General features: G+C 44.3%; 1 protein-coding gene across 2 annotated transcripts in view; it reads right to left on the minus strand.

Moving 5' to 3' along the window:
* Window positions 1-12787, minus strand: part of LOC122809322 (RNA-binding protein 10-like) — a 1914178-nt gene that overhangs the window by 1065276 nt on the left and 836115 nt on the right. For both annotated transcript variants that reach the window (XM_044080723.1, XM_044080722.1), the window contains exon 10: window positions 12487-12660. In XM_044080723.1, coding sequence (XP_043936658.1) covers window positions 12487-12660 — 174 coding nt within the window. The remainder of the gene's footprint in view (window positions 1-12486; window positions 12661-12787) is intronic.

Genomic DNA, 12787 nt, shown 5'->3' on the forward strand with positions numbered 1-12787 from the left:
AGAACTTTGTCAGGACGTCTAGGGATTGGCTTCACGGTGTCGGGCTCTTTCCACGCCCTGGGGGTGATTAAGTCCACCAGGGGGTCAGCCGGGGGGGGGACACCCAGGAGGTAGACGGGTCTGCCTCAAACGCCTCCAGGAACATCGATTCTTCTGAGGAAGGTTTTTTGGGCAGACCACCCCCCTCTAATACGCAACATTTCCATGATGTCTCCAAAGGAGACATCCTCGGGGGGTGACCTTGGGGAACCTTCCCCTTCATCCAAATCCGTGTCCGTGGTGAAGGACTCAGGGGAGTCCAAGTGCCTCCTTTTACACTGCCGTTTGCGAGGCACATCCTCGGTGGGACTGTCAGAGGAGGGCTCGCACACGGGGTCCTGTTCCTCTAAGGGAACTAACTGGAGGGTTTGAGCAGGCTGTCCCATAGGATGGATGATGGAAGATAGACCCACATGCATAGGGAAAGCGGGAGGATCCGAGGCCCAGACCGGGGATCTGGAAGACCTCCGACAGCACCCTCTCCACTACCTCAAAAGCCGAAAAACAATTTTCCCCAGGCTCCGAAAGTAGTCTCCTCGGCTCCGAAGCAGGGATCAGTGTCGGAGCCGAAACGGTCGGATCCGAGATAGAAGTGTGATCCGATCCACACTGCGCCTGAGACACACCAATCCCTATGGATCTGATGCTCGGCCCTCAGCCCTGACAGACAGGATCCAACATGCTCGAGGGTACAGTCGGCGTCGATGAAAATACAGGAGCTATCGGTGTCGATGAAAATACAGGAGCTAGGAGCTATCGGCGCCGATGAAATCCCGGCTCCGAAAGGGCCCGGATCCGATGACTCCAAAACCCTAAAGCGGGTCGGAGAAGGAGTGATCGGAGCAAAGAGAGGGACTGCGCTCCCCCCCTGAGGGGAGGGGGGGGGCAAGAGCACCCCCATCTGCATTTGGGTCTGCAGGAATCGACGCATCATCCGATCCATGTTCATGTCGCTAAGGCTCCTGGTCGATCCAGAGGAAGTCGTCGAGGCGGGCCAGGAGTGCCGCCTCGATGACCTCTAAGGAGACTGGTAGTCCTCCTCTGGCTCCGGCGAGAACCAAGGCGAACGGAGCCTAGAGGGGGAGGATCCGGAGGCCCTCGAGGGAGAACTAACAACTTTAGATGGGGGGGTGAGGGGTGATCCTCAGCCCGCCTTTTATGAGACCTGTGCTTGTCTTTCTCCTTATGTCACTTTTCTTTGGAGACAGAAGCACTAGCATCCCCCGAACCCTGCATAGCAGAGGGAGTTTGAGTCCCAGGCAGAGCGGGGGGAGCTAAAGGCACCGGGGCTAAGGAAGCAGCCTGAGCCTTCGAGGGGGAGGAAGATGAAGCAGAGTCCTGGGGAAGTAAGCCCGCCAGGATCAGCTTGTTCTTCCTGTCCCTAATTGCTCGGGGATTAAAGGCTGCACAAATTGGGTAAGCCGTTGATAAGTGGGCCACTCCCAGGCACAAAACACACTGAGTGTGGCCATCAGCTGGGGAAAGCTTATGGCCACACTCAGAGCACTTAGAAAAAACGGCCTTGGGCCCTTCAGCCATTTCTTAACCATACACACACCCAAACACTAAGGGGGGGAGGGGAACAACACGCAACGCTAAGACTAAAAACTACTACAGAAAAGGGTTCTAAACTCTAATTCTACTAGGAGAATGACTACCTCAACACACGCTAACTAAACAAAAATTAAATTTAAAGATATTTTCTCAGAGAAAAATGTAACTATCCCACCAAGCCGAAGGAGCTCTTCACAAGTACCTGCTTCAGCCATGTCAAACTCGATCTGAGGTAATACAGTAGGCAGCAGGGGATTATAAGTAGGGGGAGGAGCTAGGAGCTCAGATCTTTTAGCTAGTGAAGCTGCTGGCTCGGATCCGAGGTCGGATCCGATACCCACAGATTGCGGAACAAATGAAGTAACTACTTCAGATTTATTGTTGGCTATGGCAATGTTGAGTCCAAACACTTTTTAGATACCATTGTAGCTTCCTCATACGCAGTCTTGCATATGGAATTAGCAGAATGCAGGATGCCATGAAGCCCAAAGCCTGCAGAATTTTTCTTGCAGGTAACTGGGTTTTTGTTGCCATCATTTGGAAGTAATGAGTCAGTTGCCTTTGTCTAGCGTGAGATGAGCCATCTGGGCAGTTGTATTTAAGCTTGCACCCAGGAATATCATCTCTTGAGAGGGCACTAGTTTTGATTTCTTTTTGTTTACTGTGTACTCTAGGCAAATTAGTAATCTTTTTACAAACGCCAGATGCTTTAGTAGAATGTTCTCTGCTTGAATAAGGCAGTCGTCCAAGTAAGGATATATTTGAATTCCTTTTTGTCTGCAAAATGCAATTACTGGTGCCAGGCATTTTGTGAAGACCCTGGGCACAGTAGATAAGCCAAAGGGCAGTGCAGAAAATTGGTAATGCATTGAGCCAGCTATGAATCTGAGGTATCTTCTGCAAGATTGTCTGATTGGGACATGCAGGTATGCCTTTTTGAGGTCCAAAGTTATGAGCCAAGCCTTCTTGCCCAGCATGGGTAGAAGTTGCTGCAGTGTCAACATTTTGAATTTTGGAACGTGCAGTAAAGTATTTAGAGTAGACAGGTCCAGTATTGGTTTCCAGGCTTTGTCCTTTCTGGGTACCTAGAAAAGTCTTGAGTAAAATCCTTACCCCTGGCTCTTGCTGTGGTACTCTTTGAATAGCCCTCATGTCCATGAGGGATGAAATTTATTTTTGCGCCTCTGCCCATTGATGGTGTGGCAGGTCTGGCATACCTTTTGCCCTTGGGAGGGTGTGAAAGTGGAACATGTAGCCCTGAGAAACAATATTCAGTACCCATTTGTCCTGGGTGATCATGTGCCAATTTTGTTTGAAAAGTGCAAGTTTCCCCCCTCTAAGGGTGATGCCAAAAGGTAAGTGCTTGGCATTGGTAGTGGGAAGTCATTGGGACTGTTTCCTATATGGTTGTGACTTGTCTTTGCCGCCTTTGGAGGCTGAAGCACCCCATTGTTTAGGCCTGTATGAGCCTTAAGGCTGAGATCTGCCTCTAGGGCGTCTGTATCTGCCTCTCTGTGGCCTGTCTGAAACTGGAAAGGACCAATTTTTAGGCGGCCAGTTCCTGCTAAATCTGGGTGGCTGAACCTGTAAGAAATCCTTTACTGTCTGCACTGATTTCGCTTTATCCTCCATTTTCTTTAACACCTCTTCTGCCTTAACACCAAAGTATCATGCTGTAATGGAGCATCCAATAATTTTGCTTTAACATGATCAGGCAGGCTCTGTTCCTTTAACCAAGCATGTCTTCAAAAGACAGAACCTGCAACTGCGGCCCTGCAAGAAGCATCTAGTGAATCAAAACCACATTGCAAAGTATGCTTTCCCACTTGTTCGGCTGCATGCAATAAATCCTGCATTTCCTTGTTTTCAGGACATACATTTTCTGTTTTAGGAGAGACATTAGGTATTGTTGATATTTAAGCATGTGAAACTGGCAGTTTAAAGACCTTACAGCTAAAGTAGCAGAGGTGTAAACTTTTTCCCCCCATCTGTCCAGTGCTTTAGAATCTCTATAAGAGGGAACAGGGTTTTTTGCAGTGGAAGCCTTGACCCCTTTGGGACCCTGAGATATAGTTTCTGGGTCAGCAGCAAGGTTTTTATAAAGGAATTTATGTGAATCTGGAACCCTGTAGTACCTATCCAGCTTAACTGTGGCAGGGGGTAAAGAATCAGGAGAGATACTGGAATCAGAAAAAATATCAGCTACAATATCTAGCACAGGAGGAATAGCAAGAGGTCTGTGTTGAGGCAAGAAAAGAAAGTCTCCGAGCCTTTTCTTGGATTCTGAATAATCTTGGCTCTCCCAGTGGAAATGCTCCCTCATAGTGTGTAGGGTTTCCCCAAAAGAGTGGTCCTGAGGAGGAGAGGCTGAAGGGATAGATTCTTCAGCATCAGAGTCCTCATAGAAAGGAAGAGAATATCCCAGTTTTGAAGAGGAATCAGGAGAAATAGAAACCTGGTCAGAGGAATCAGTCAGTGTCTTGCCTAGGCCTTTTATCAGGAGGGGGATGGGAACCCCTGATCAAAGTAATTAGGTCCTCGGCCATTTTAAGCATCTGTTTCTTAGGCATGGATGACTGTCCAGGAGAATGCTGTACTTGTTTGTCGTTAAAGGTGTTTCAGACTTTGCCTTGGCTGCTGAAGTGGTCTTGAAAGTAAGCTGTGTAGGTCTGAAAACACACTCAGAAGCAGATGCCTGCTCAGTGGCTCCGGACCCATCTGAGGGAATAGTTTCCGTAGGCCCAATACCTTGAGTTTCCAGAGGCCTAGTCGTCTCCACGTGGGAGTCGGAGGCGGCCTGTGGCTCTGAGGTAGCGGGTGTCAGGGGTTGCTAAAGCGCCTCACTGAGAACCGGTGACTGGCCTAGAAGAGGCTTTGTCGTCGGTTTTGGATCTCGGATGCCTGTCCTTTTCTTTATCCTTGTGTTTTTTATTAACTCTGGTCGTCGGTTGTTCTGACGGCATTGTATAGTTAAACCTTCGGCCAAAGTAATGTAAAGCAAAGTCAGACAGACGCTTAATATTGCGTTGGTTAAATCTAGCACAACACTGACAACTAGCTACGTCGTGGTCAGGGCTTAGGCAAGGAATACAGTAAGAATGAAAATCCTTATGAGGTATTTGCTTCCTACAATAAATACAATTGTTAACTTTTACTAACATCAGTCTGGAGCAAGAAAAAGTTTCCCCAACGGGGTACTTAGCTTTATTGAAGACTTTGGATCTGAAATTCAATTTTGAAAATCTCAGGAGTCGGCCGACCGGCACTTGCGAACTGCTTTTGCTTCGGGCACCGCGCGGCAAGAAGAAAATGGCGTTGGCTGCATCTTTTATGCACCTGGCGCACTGACGTCAGGGAAGAGGCGACAGCAACAGACGTCGGACCAGGACTTTGGAATTCAGGCCGACTGTGGGTAGCCTGCCAGCAGGATAACCCAAGTGTAATGACTGCAACAGTGAAACATGATTAACATCTACTTGGGGTCATCACTGACGACCAGCTAAAAGTTTACCAGCATGTACTAATCATCAAGAAAACCCACCAAAAACTCTGCCTTCTTTACAGAAACAAACCCTCTCTCCTCTCAAGCAAAAATTTCTCTATCACAAGCCTACCTTCTTCTAACCCCTCTCTATGGCTCTCAGATTCTCACCAACCTGCAGACCTCTCTTACGACTAAACCTGAATCCACCTTTAACAAAGTAGCAGAATTTGCCACATAACTTCCCTGCTCCTCTTACCACTGCTTTGCTCTACAAAAACTGAAATGTTTAGAGCTCCCTCACAACCTTACTCTCTCCCAGCTCCAAATAATCCATTCCATTCTATACCAGCCCACATTCTGTGCCGCAATATCACCCATCATCGCATCCTACACCCCAACTAGGACACTCCGGAGCTCTGACCAACACCTTCTGATCATAACCAAACCCAAACTCAACATAGGAAAAAACCTGTACAGCTATTAACCCACCAAACACTGGAATAAACTCCTACTGGACATAACACTACATCCAAATTTCTATTCAAAAAGACTGAGAAATCACCTTAGCTTAAACTTTGCCACTGCTGTCAGCCCCACGACTAACTCGTCTCTCCTGACCAATCTCTCACTTCTTTTTCTCCTACTAGTACCTAACACTGCCTCCTTCCAAACCCACCCTCCCCTCTTCCCCACTAAACCCTTTCCCTACTCTTACCACTAACTGTCCTTTACTGTATCAACCTCCTCACCAGTAGAATGGTCAACTACTGTTGCACTCCTCTCTCCTTCACTGCTACCCAAACACTCCTTACTAGCTTCCTCTCTCTTTACTTTAAATTCAATTTCTCCTGGACTACCTACCTTAATATACATAGCTAGCCAACATTGTATATAATCTGTAATCAGTATTATCATTGTATACGCACTTTACATTATGTATTTTCTTGTGTACTAGCAAATGTTTTTATTCTTGGAGCTTGTATATATTTTCTAACTCTGGAGCTGCTTTTCCTGGGTCTCCACTGAAAAAGGGCCTTGGCCCAGATGGACCAACCCAGTCAACAAACGTCAAAGACACTTCAGCACCATCTGCAACAGAATGGAAGATGCTATTATGCACTTGCCTACTTTATCCATTACTCTTTATAAACTCTAGCAGGCAGACAGACAGCAGAATTCTGAAGCTCTGTAGACCTTAAGAGGATGCTGCAGAAACTCCATGGTCTGGTGGTCTCTGACCAAACAGCTCAATCCGTGGGCAGAAGAAACTCACAGTCTCTCTGAGGAACATGCTTGCCAAGTCCAGGGGTCCAGGGAAGTACATACTGTGGGAAGAAACAGCCAGGGAATTGTTATGGCTACACTTCTATAGGCCCTAGGGCCGGCAGCCTAGTACCGACCTATGAACCTAAGTCACGGATGTCCCAGGTGACCCGATTGCATTTTTTTTTAAAGCTGTCTGCCAACTCTCTGGAACTACGCCTCCATAACTGCTGCCACCTCTTGTGTGTAGATGGCATCTGTGGATCCACATTTTCCTACATTAATTAAAATGTTCCACGTTTTGGGTTATCAGGAGGGAACACTTAGGAAGCAGTACCCAATCCAATCACAACCAGAGACTCATGAGAAGGGTCTATACACCTGGCTTTATGGGAGGCTTTTCTGGGGCTAGTTGTGGTGTTCCAGACAACAATGAGGAGCAGGGACATTTGTGACTTACTGTGGCACATTTTGTGGAAGGTTACTAGGGAAGGCTTGAGACTGATCCCAGTAGCTTCAGCATGCCTACAAATCACAGCAGAGACTGCCTAGGCCTGGAACTTCTGCTGCAGTTGAAAGATAATGTTTTAATAACATCTGAAACTGGTGCACTACACCTTTACTTTGGTTGGCATAAGTGCTAACAGGACTAGTGTGCAAATAAACTGGCAGGCCAACTTGCTAAAATTGACCTGGAGGACAATTATCACTAACATTGGGGTGCGCTAGACCACTCAGTTTGATCACAAGATAGTCCTGGTGTTGGAATCTGCCTAACACCGGAATTCAATTACTTGTTAAAATTTACCCTTAATCCGAGACATTGTTCTGCAACTTCTTCAGCTTTAGCTAGTTTCAATATGCACATCACCTGACTAAAACCTGAGTAAATACAGCACTGGGCAGTACTGTGCCCAATCCTTTCCAAGGCAGGTAAATCCAGCTACTCTGTTTGCTGTAGGGTGCGATGATCCTGTCATAGGATGAGTTGCTGGTAAAGTGATCAAGTGCTCAGGAGGAGAATCAGACTTCTGGCCTACACGCCAAATGGTCAGGGGGGGCTACCTAAAAGTGAAGAAAAAGCAGAAAAGAATAACACAATTCTGTACAAAGCTGCAAAATTCTGGAAGTCAGAAAAACTGACACCACACACGCAGTAGCACAGGAAAATGCAGCAAGAATCGGTAGAATGCAGCCTGAATAATTTTTCCTGATGTTTGCATGGCAATGACTAGCTGAAGATGTGAGAGGTAATGGGCTAGACAGACTGAGCACAGCAGCCTGAAAGGCTACTTGTACAAGTGCTCCTAATGCTTATGCCATATAGGCCTTCATTTTACTGCAGAAGACTACTTTTTTGTAATCAGCAGTTGTCCCCTTCAAGTCCAGGAAAAGGCAGAAGTAACACTCCAGCTGCTACTCCAGGATCAAGACAGCCTCCATTAACCCTTCTGAGAAGTACAGTCCGGCCCTGCCATTAAGCTTCCTAGAAGTTAACTGACCCTTTAGTTAAACCCCTACCCCGGAAGAGACCAACACAACCTTCAAGAATGTTTTACTAATCCTTCACACAGTGGCAAAATGAAAACTACCTTACCACAGGCAGTCCCAGAATAAAGTGAGGATGTTACAGTGCTGCTGCGGAAAGTACACAAACTGTACAACAGCATTGTGAGGAGCAAAACTGAGGTATGAAGACCTTACCATGATGCTGAAAATCCACTCCTCTACTTTTGAGGTTGGCCAGGACCATCAGTACAGCATGCGGTCAGAGGGTGATCAGTGAGACCCTGCCTCCTTTTTGGGAAGTCAATGACCAGGTCCTCAGGCTGACCACAATTTAAGACTGTTGCAGAATTTCTACAGCAGTAGACTATTTCCGCATTGCCACTAGAAGGAGCAAGGCTGAGGCTTCAGGACCTCTACCTGATAACGAAGACTCCTCTGTTTTTGGAATTGACCAGGGCCAAAAAGAGCAGCAGGTGGTCAGACAGATTCTAGATCTTGTTTGAAAATTTAGTGACCAGACAGGCTGGAAAATGTCACCTCAATTAAGTGGGCATGCATAACTTAAGTATTCAGCTCCTCCCTGAAAGAAAGGGAAGAACAAGTGTCCCATTTTGTATATGCATCAATCCACGCATACATCTCTAGCACAAAAATTACAGATGTGACAAGTTGTACACTAACCATGACAGCAGAGAATGGAGTCTCATGGAAGTCTTCTGAGCCCAAACTCCAAGTCTTTCAGCTTAGTCAGTGCCTTTCTAACCAGATGGGTTCAGAACTGGGATAGATGAGATGAACAAAAGTCATAAAACCCAAAAAGGCAGAGAAGTAAATTGTGTTCTCATCTGCCCAAAGCCATGCACTTGTCTAGCAGCAAGGCTACAACACTTGGCTTTTCATAATAAGATTAAATATGGGTCTTTCCTGTGGGTGAAAAGGGTGTGAGCTTGTACTTCAATTGTGATGCTTCTGAAACGTTTGTTATGCTGCCTTCTCAAACCACCATACTCCGTCCACTGTTTGACCACTGTTGTACTAGTAATCACAAACGTAACAAGTGGGATGAGAACACCTTCCTGCTCCTGGGAGTGCTTTCTCAAATGATACTCTGGAGGACTGCCACTGCAGACCTTGCTCTACCCTGTGGAATGAGTAACCACATTAAAGAAGGCTGGGTAATGTATAATCAGATGACGATGTGCAGCCCAGCAAATGCTCTGGGCCAAAACCTGCACGGAAAGGCTACAGACATCAAGTCTGTCCTGAAGCAGTTCTGCAGATACCTACTACTCCTAGAACATCAGAAAACAATGTGAATCACCAACCATTTGGGAGTATCTAATAACCTACCTGCCCACTACAAAACATCAGAAGCTACAATCAAATGGTTAATTTTAATAACGGACCTGGTCTTATACAAGCAGTAAAAGTCATCAATGGACATAAAACATATGCAGGAAACCTCTCCCTCTGCTCTGGGGTTTCAAGAATACCAGCAGCTACACAGACTCTGTCCATTTCTAAAACCACTTTTGGCTTAACAATAGTATTCCTAAAATTACTATCCCTGTATAATGCAGTGTACATCTGCTTTGCCATGAAGCCTTAAAGCAGCAACGGCCTAGCCCTCCTGTTGACAGAACTGACACCGAAATAGTCTTCTTGAACACAAACTTAAGCTACATTAAAATTACTGGTTTGAACAAATCCAGGACAGGTTTTGTATGTAAATGTAGGTGAATTACTCTACTTGAGATATCTGGGTTTGTTACCTCCCCCTGTAAGAGGTCAGGATAGTGAAAATAAGACAGAAAAAGCTTAGAGTAAGACGGTCCTGTTCTAGAGAGATTCGACAAATTACAGAAACAGAGGAACAGTACTAGGCAAGGAATTGCAGAAACTATGAGGTGCCAGCCATATGTACTTTTAAACATGCACTTTAAGTTCTTGGCGCTTAGTGCTCACTTCTCAAATTCCTGGTTTAATTCTGTGTCAATCCATCAAGAATGAGGGGTACCTCCACTTGCAACAGGTAATACTCTGTTTCCTCCCCCAAAAGGAAAATCCTTTCCATTTCACTAGGTATGACTTGCTTGGTCTCTTTTACAGTCACTAACATTACTGAGAAAAAGGTGTCACAGGGAAATAAACAGATCTTGGGGACAAAGCCCTTATGATAGAGGCTCAGCCCATGGACGGTCAGAGGCTAGTAGCAGCCCTTGGTACTCCAGGATCAGGTCTTTTCAAAGTTGGGTTGTCTGCGAACATAGCCAAAAGCTGGTGGTAAACTCCATCTAAGGCTAAACACGGACATGAGACCGAAAGTCGACAAGTACTGTAAGAGAAAGCTGAAAAGAACTTTGAAGAGAGAGTTCAAGAGGGCGTGAAACTGTTCATAGGTAAATGGGTTTTCATTTCACTAGGTATGACATACTTGGTCTCTTTTACAGTAGCCAACACATTACTTAGGAAAGTGCCAGAAGGAAACTAAAGTCAAATCTTCTAGAACACAGTGAAAGTCTTTATTTATTTTTTTTTTTGTACCAGGCATCCATCTCCCTGTATAAACATATCACCTCCTGCTGCTGCAGGAAGAAAAATGAGTTGTGAAGTAAACTTATAATTCTAATGTTCCATTGTGGCTACTGTCGCAATCTTTAGTTCACAGAACCCTTTCAAAGGCTTAAGATCCGACATGCAGATATATTTGACAACAACCATACCAATAACAGCTTTCATCTACCATCTCCATACATCTTATATGAAGTCTTCTACATATTCTCTAATAAGACCACCCACCTTCAACAAGAAAAGGTGCATGGATATTTTTCATTTGGCTTTCATTAGGTAGAAGAATATTTACTTTGTGATAACTTTGCTATTTTTGTGTTTTATTCATACTGTACTATGACCAAGTAATACTGTTCTTTAAAAAAATTATATATATATATATATATATATATATATATATATATATATATATATATCTATATGGTTCCCCTTTACAAGATCGAATTACTGAAAGCTCAAAATTCACGAGCTCGAGCCCAGAATCTCGAGTTTTCAGTAACTCGAAATTGTAAAGGGAAGCTACAGCAGTAAAAAAAAAAAAAAAAAAAAAAAAAATGAATATACTGACGTGTATGCAGGGCGCTAGGTCCCCCTGCATCATTCCTGCTGTAATATGTCAGTTGTGTGACCGGACTTCAGCGGAGTAGTGGACGTTCTCCCATTGTGTGCTTATGCATAAAGCGCAGAACGGGAGAATTCCCTTTCCTTCGCTGAAGTGCGATCTCAGAGTTGGTATATTTAAGTAGGGGGTGTGTGGGGGGTGCAAGGGGGCTTACCCCCCCTTAAAAAACCTAAGGAAAGTGTTTTTGGGTTGTTTGTGTTCCCCTGCAGAATTTTGAGTTACTGAAAACTCGAGATCCTGGCTTTGAGCTTGTGAATTTCGAGATTTTAGTAGTTCGATCTTCTGAAGGGAAACTATACATATACATATATATATATATATATATATATATATATATATACACACACACACACACACACCCCTATATATACGTACACACACACATGCAGAGTCTACTACACTCTGGAAGTCATCTTGTAGTGAAACTAGTCTTCTGTTTGCTCACGTCATTAGGATAATGAAAACCTTGAATTTCTTAATATAGTACGTGCAGCAGCAGTTCTACTGTTTGGGACAATCATTGCTTAGTTTGTACACAGCATACTGTACAACACTGAGGAACCACTCACAAAATTCAAATGTGGTTCTCTTTTTACACACTGTACAGAGACATACACATTCTACATATTTCTTCATATATAAACGCCTGTTCGAGTACATGTACAAGTACTTAAACATGCACACACACAGCTGCACTACAAAGTGTTGAATCCATGTTTTCATAGTGACACACTAGTCCAATTTGCATTGCAGCAGTAATTACTCTCTAGTGATGGTTGTGAAACCATGTAACTACTATACAACTGGTATTATCAAAGGAATGGAGCACCCTACATAACCCTTACACATGTTAAGCATGCTGGTACATTTTTTTTTTAAATTTAGGCCATCTAACTTCTATGCACAGTACCTCCACAGTATTAGGTGACAAAGTTTAGACCTGGAGTGCGTTGGAAAGCAATAATGTCAGTATGTGAATGATCAAATATGGAATAAAAAGTTTTTGTGATATGCTGTGATGCCATGCATGTGCAGGTGATTTTTGTGGGAAGCTGACTACCTGATACATACACATGCACATGTTTATATACTACAGAGTTCACATTGGTTCATAGGCAGTTACTAGGCTAGCTGCCCTTGTGGGCCATTTTAAGCCTAGCTAATTCTCTTTAAAAATGAGACTCAAACTCTGTACCTTGAATTTGTGAGGTAAACACCTTCACCATTATATCAACCCTCAAAACCCCCTTAATACCATGATATTCATATTTCCAATAAATATGCTTAAGCTTTCAAATTTCTCATTTTCCCACAAGATCAAGTGCTATCTTTAAATAAGCATTTACTTTACAGTCAGCAAAATACAAAGAGGTGCACACTGACGCAAACATTTCCAAACCTCACATTTCTACCAACACAAAAACATAAGAAATTAACATCTTACTATCATTTGCAGGTTCTGATGAATGCTGGGATGGCTGTGCCTGCTGTTGGCTTCGCTGCTTCTGAGATGTCACCTCATCAGGAAGTGGCAACAGACCTGGAGATGCCTCTGCAGCTGCTTCCGTCAAAGCCTGCAGCAGGGACTTTTTCGAAGTACTCGCTTTCTGCTCAGCTTCTGAGAAGTGATAATATCTTCAATTATTATAGTCACAAAACCACTTCTAAAATTATTTCCCTGAAAACATTTTCTTCTTTAGTTTTACTCTTGTAACGCAAACCAAAACTACTTCCACTATCAAGTT

Source organism: Protopterus annectens, chromosome 8.part0 (genome assembly GCF_019279795.1).
Source record: "Protopterus annectens isolate FY-2018-M chromosome 8.part0, PAN1.0, whole genome shotgun sequence".
Lineage (NCBI taxonomy): Eukaryota > Metazoa > Chordata > Ceratodontiformes > Protopteridae > Protopterus > Protopterus annectens.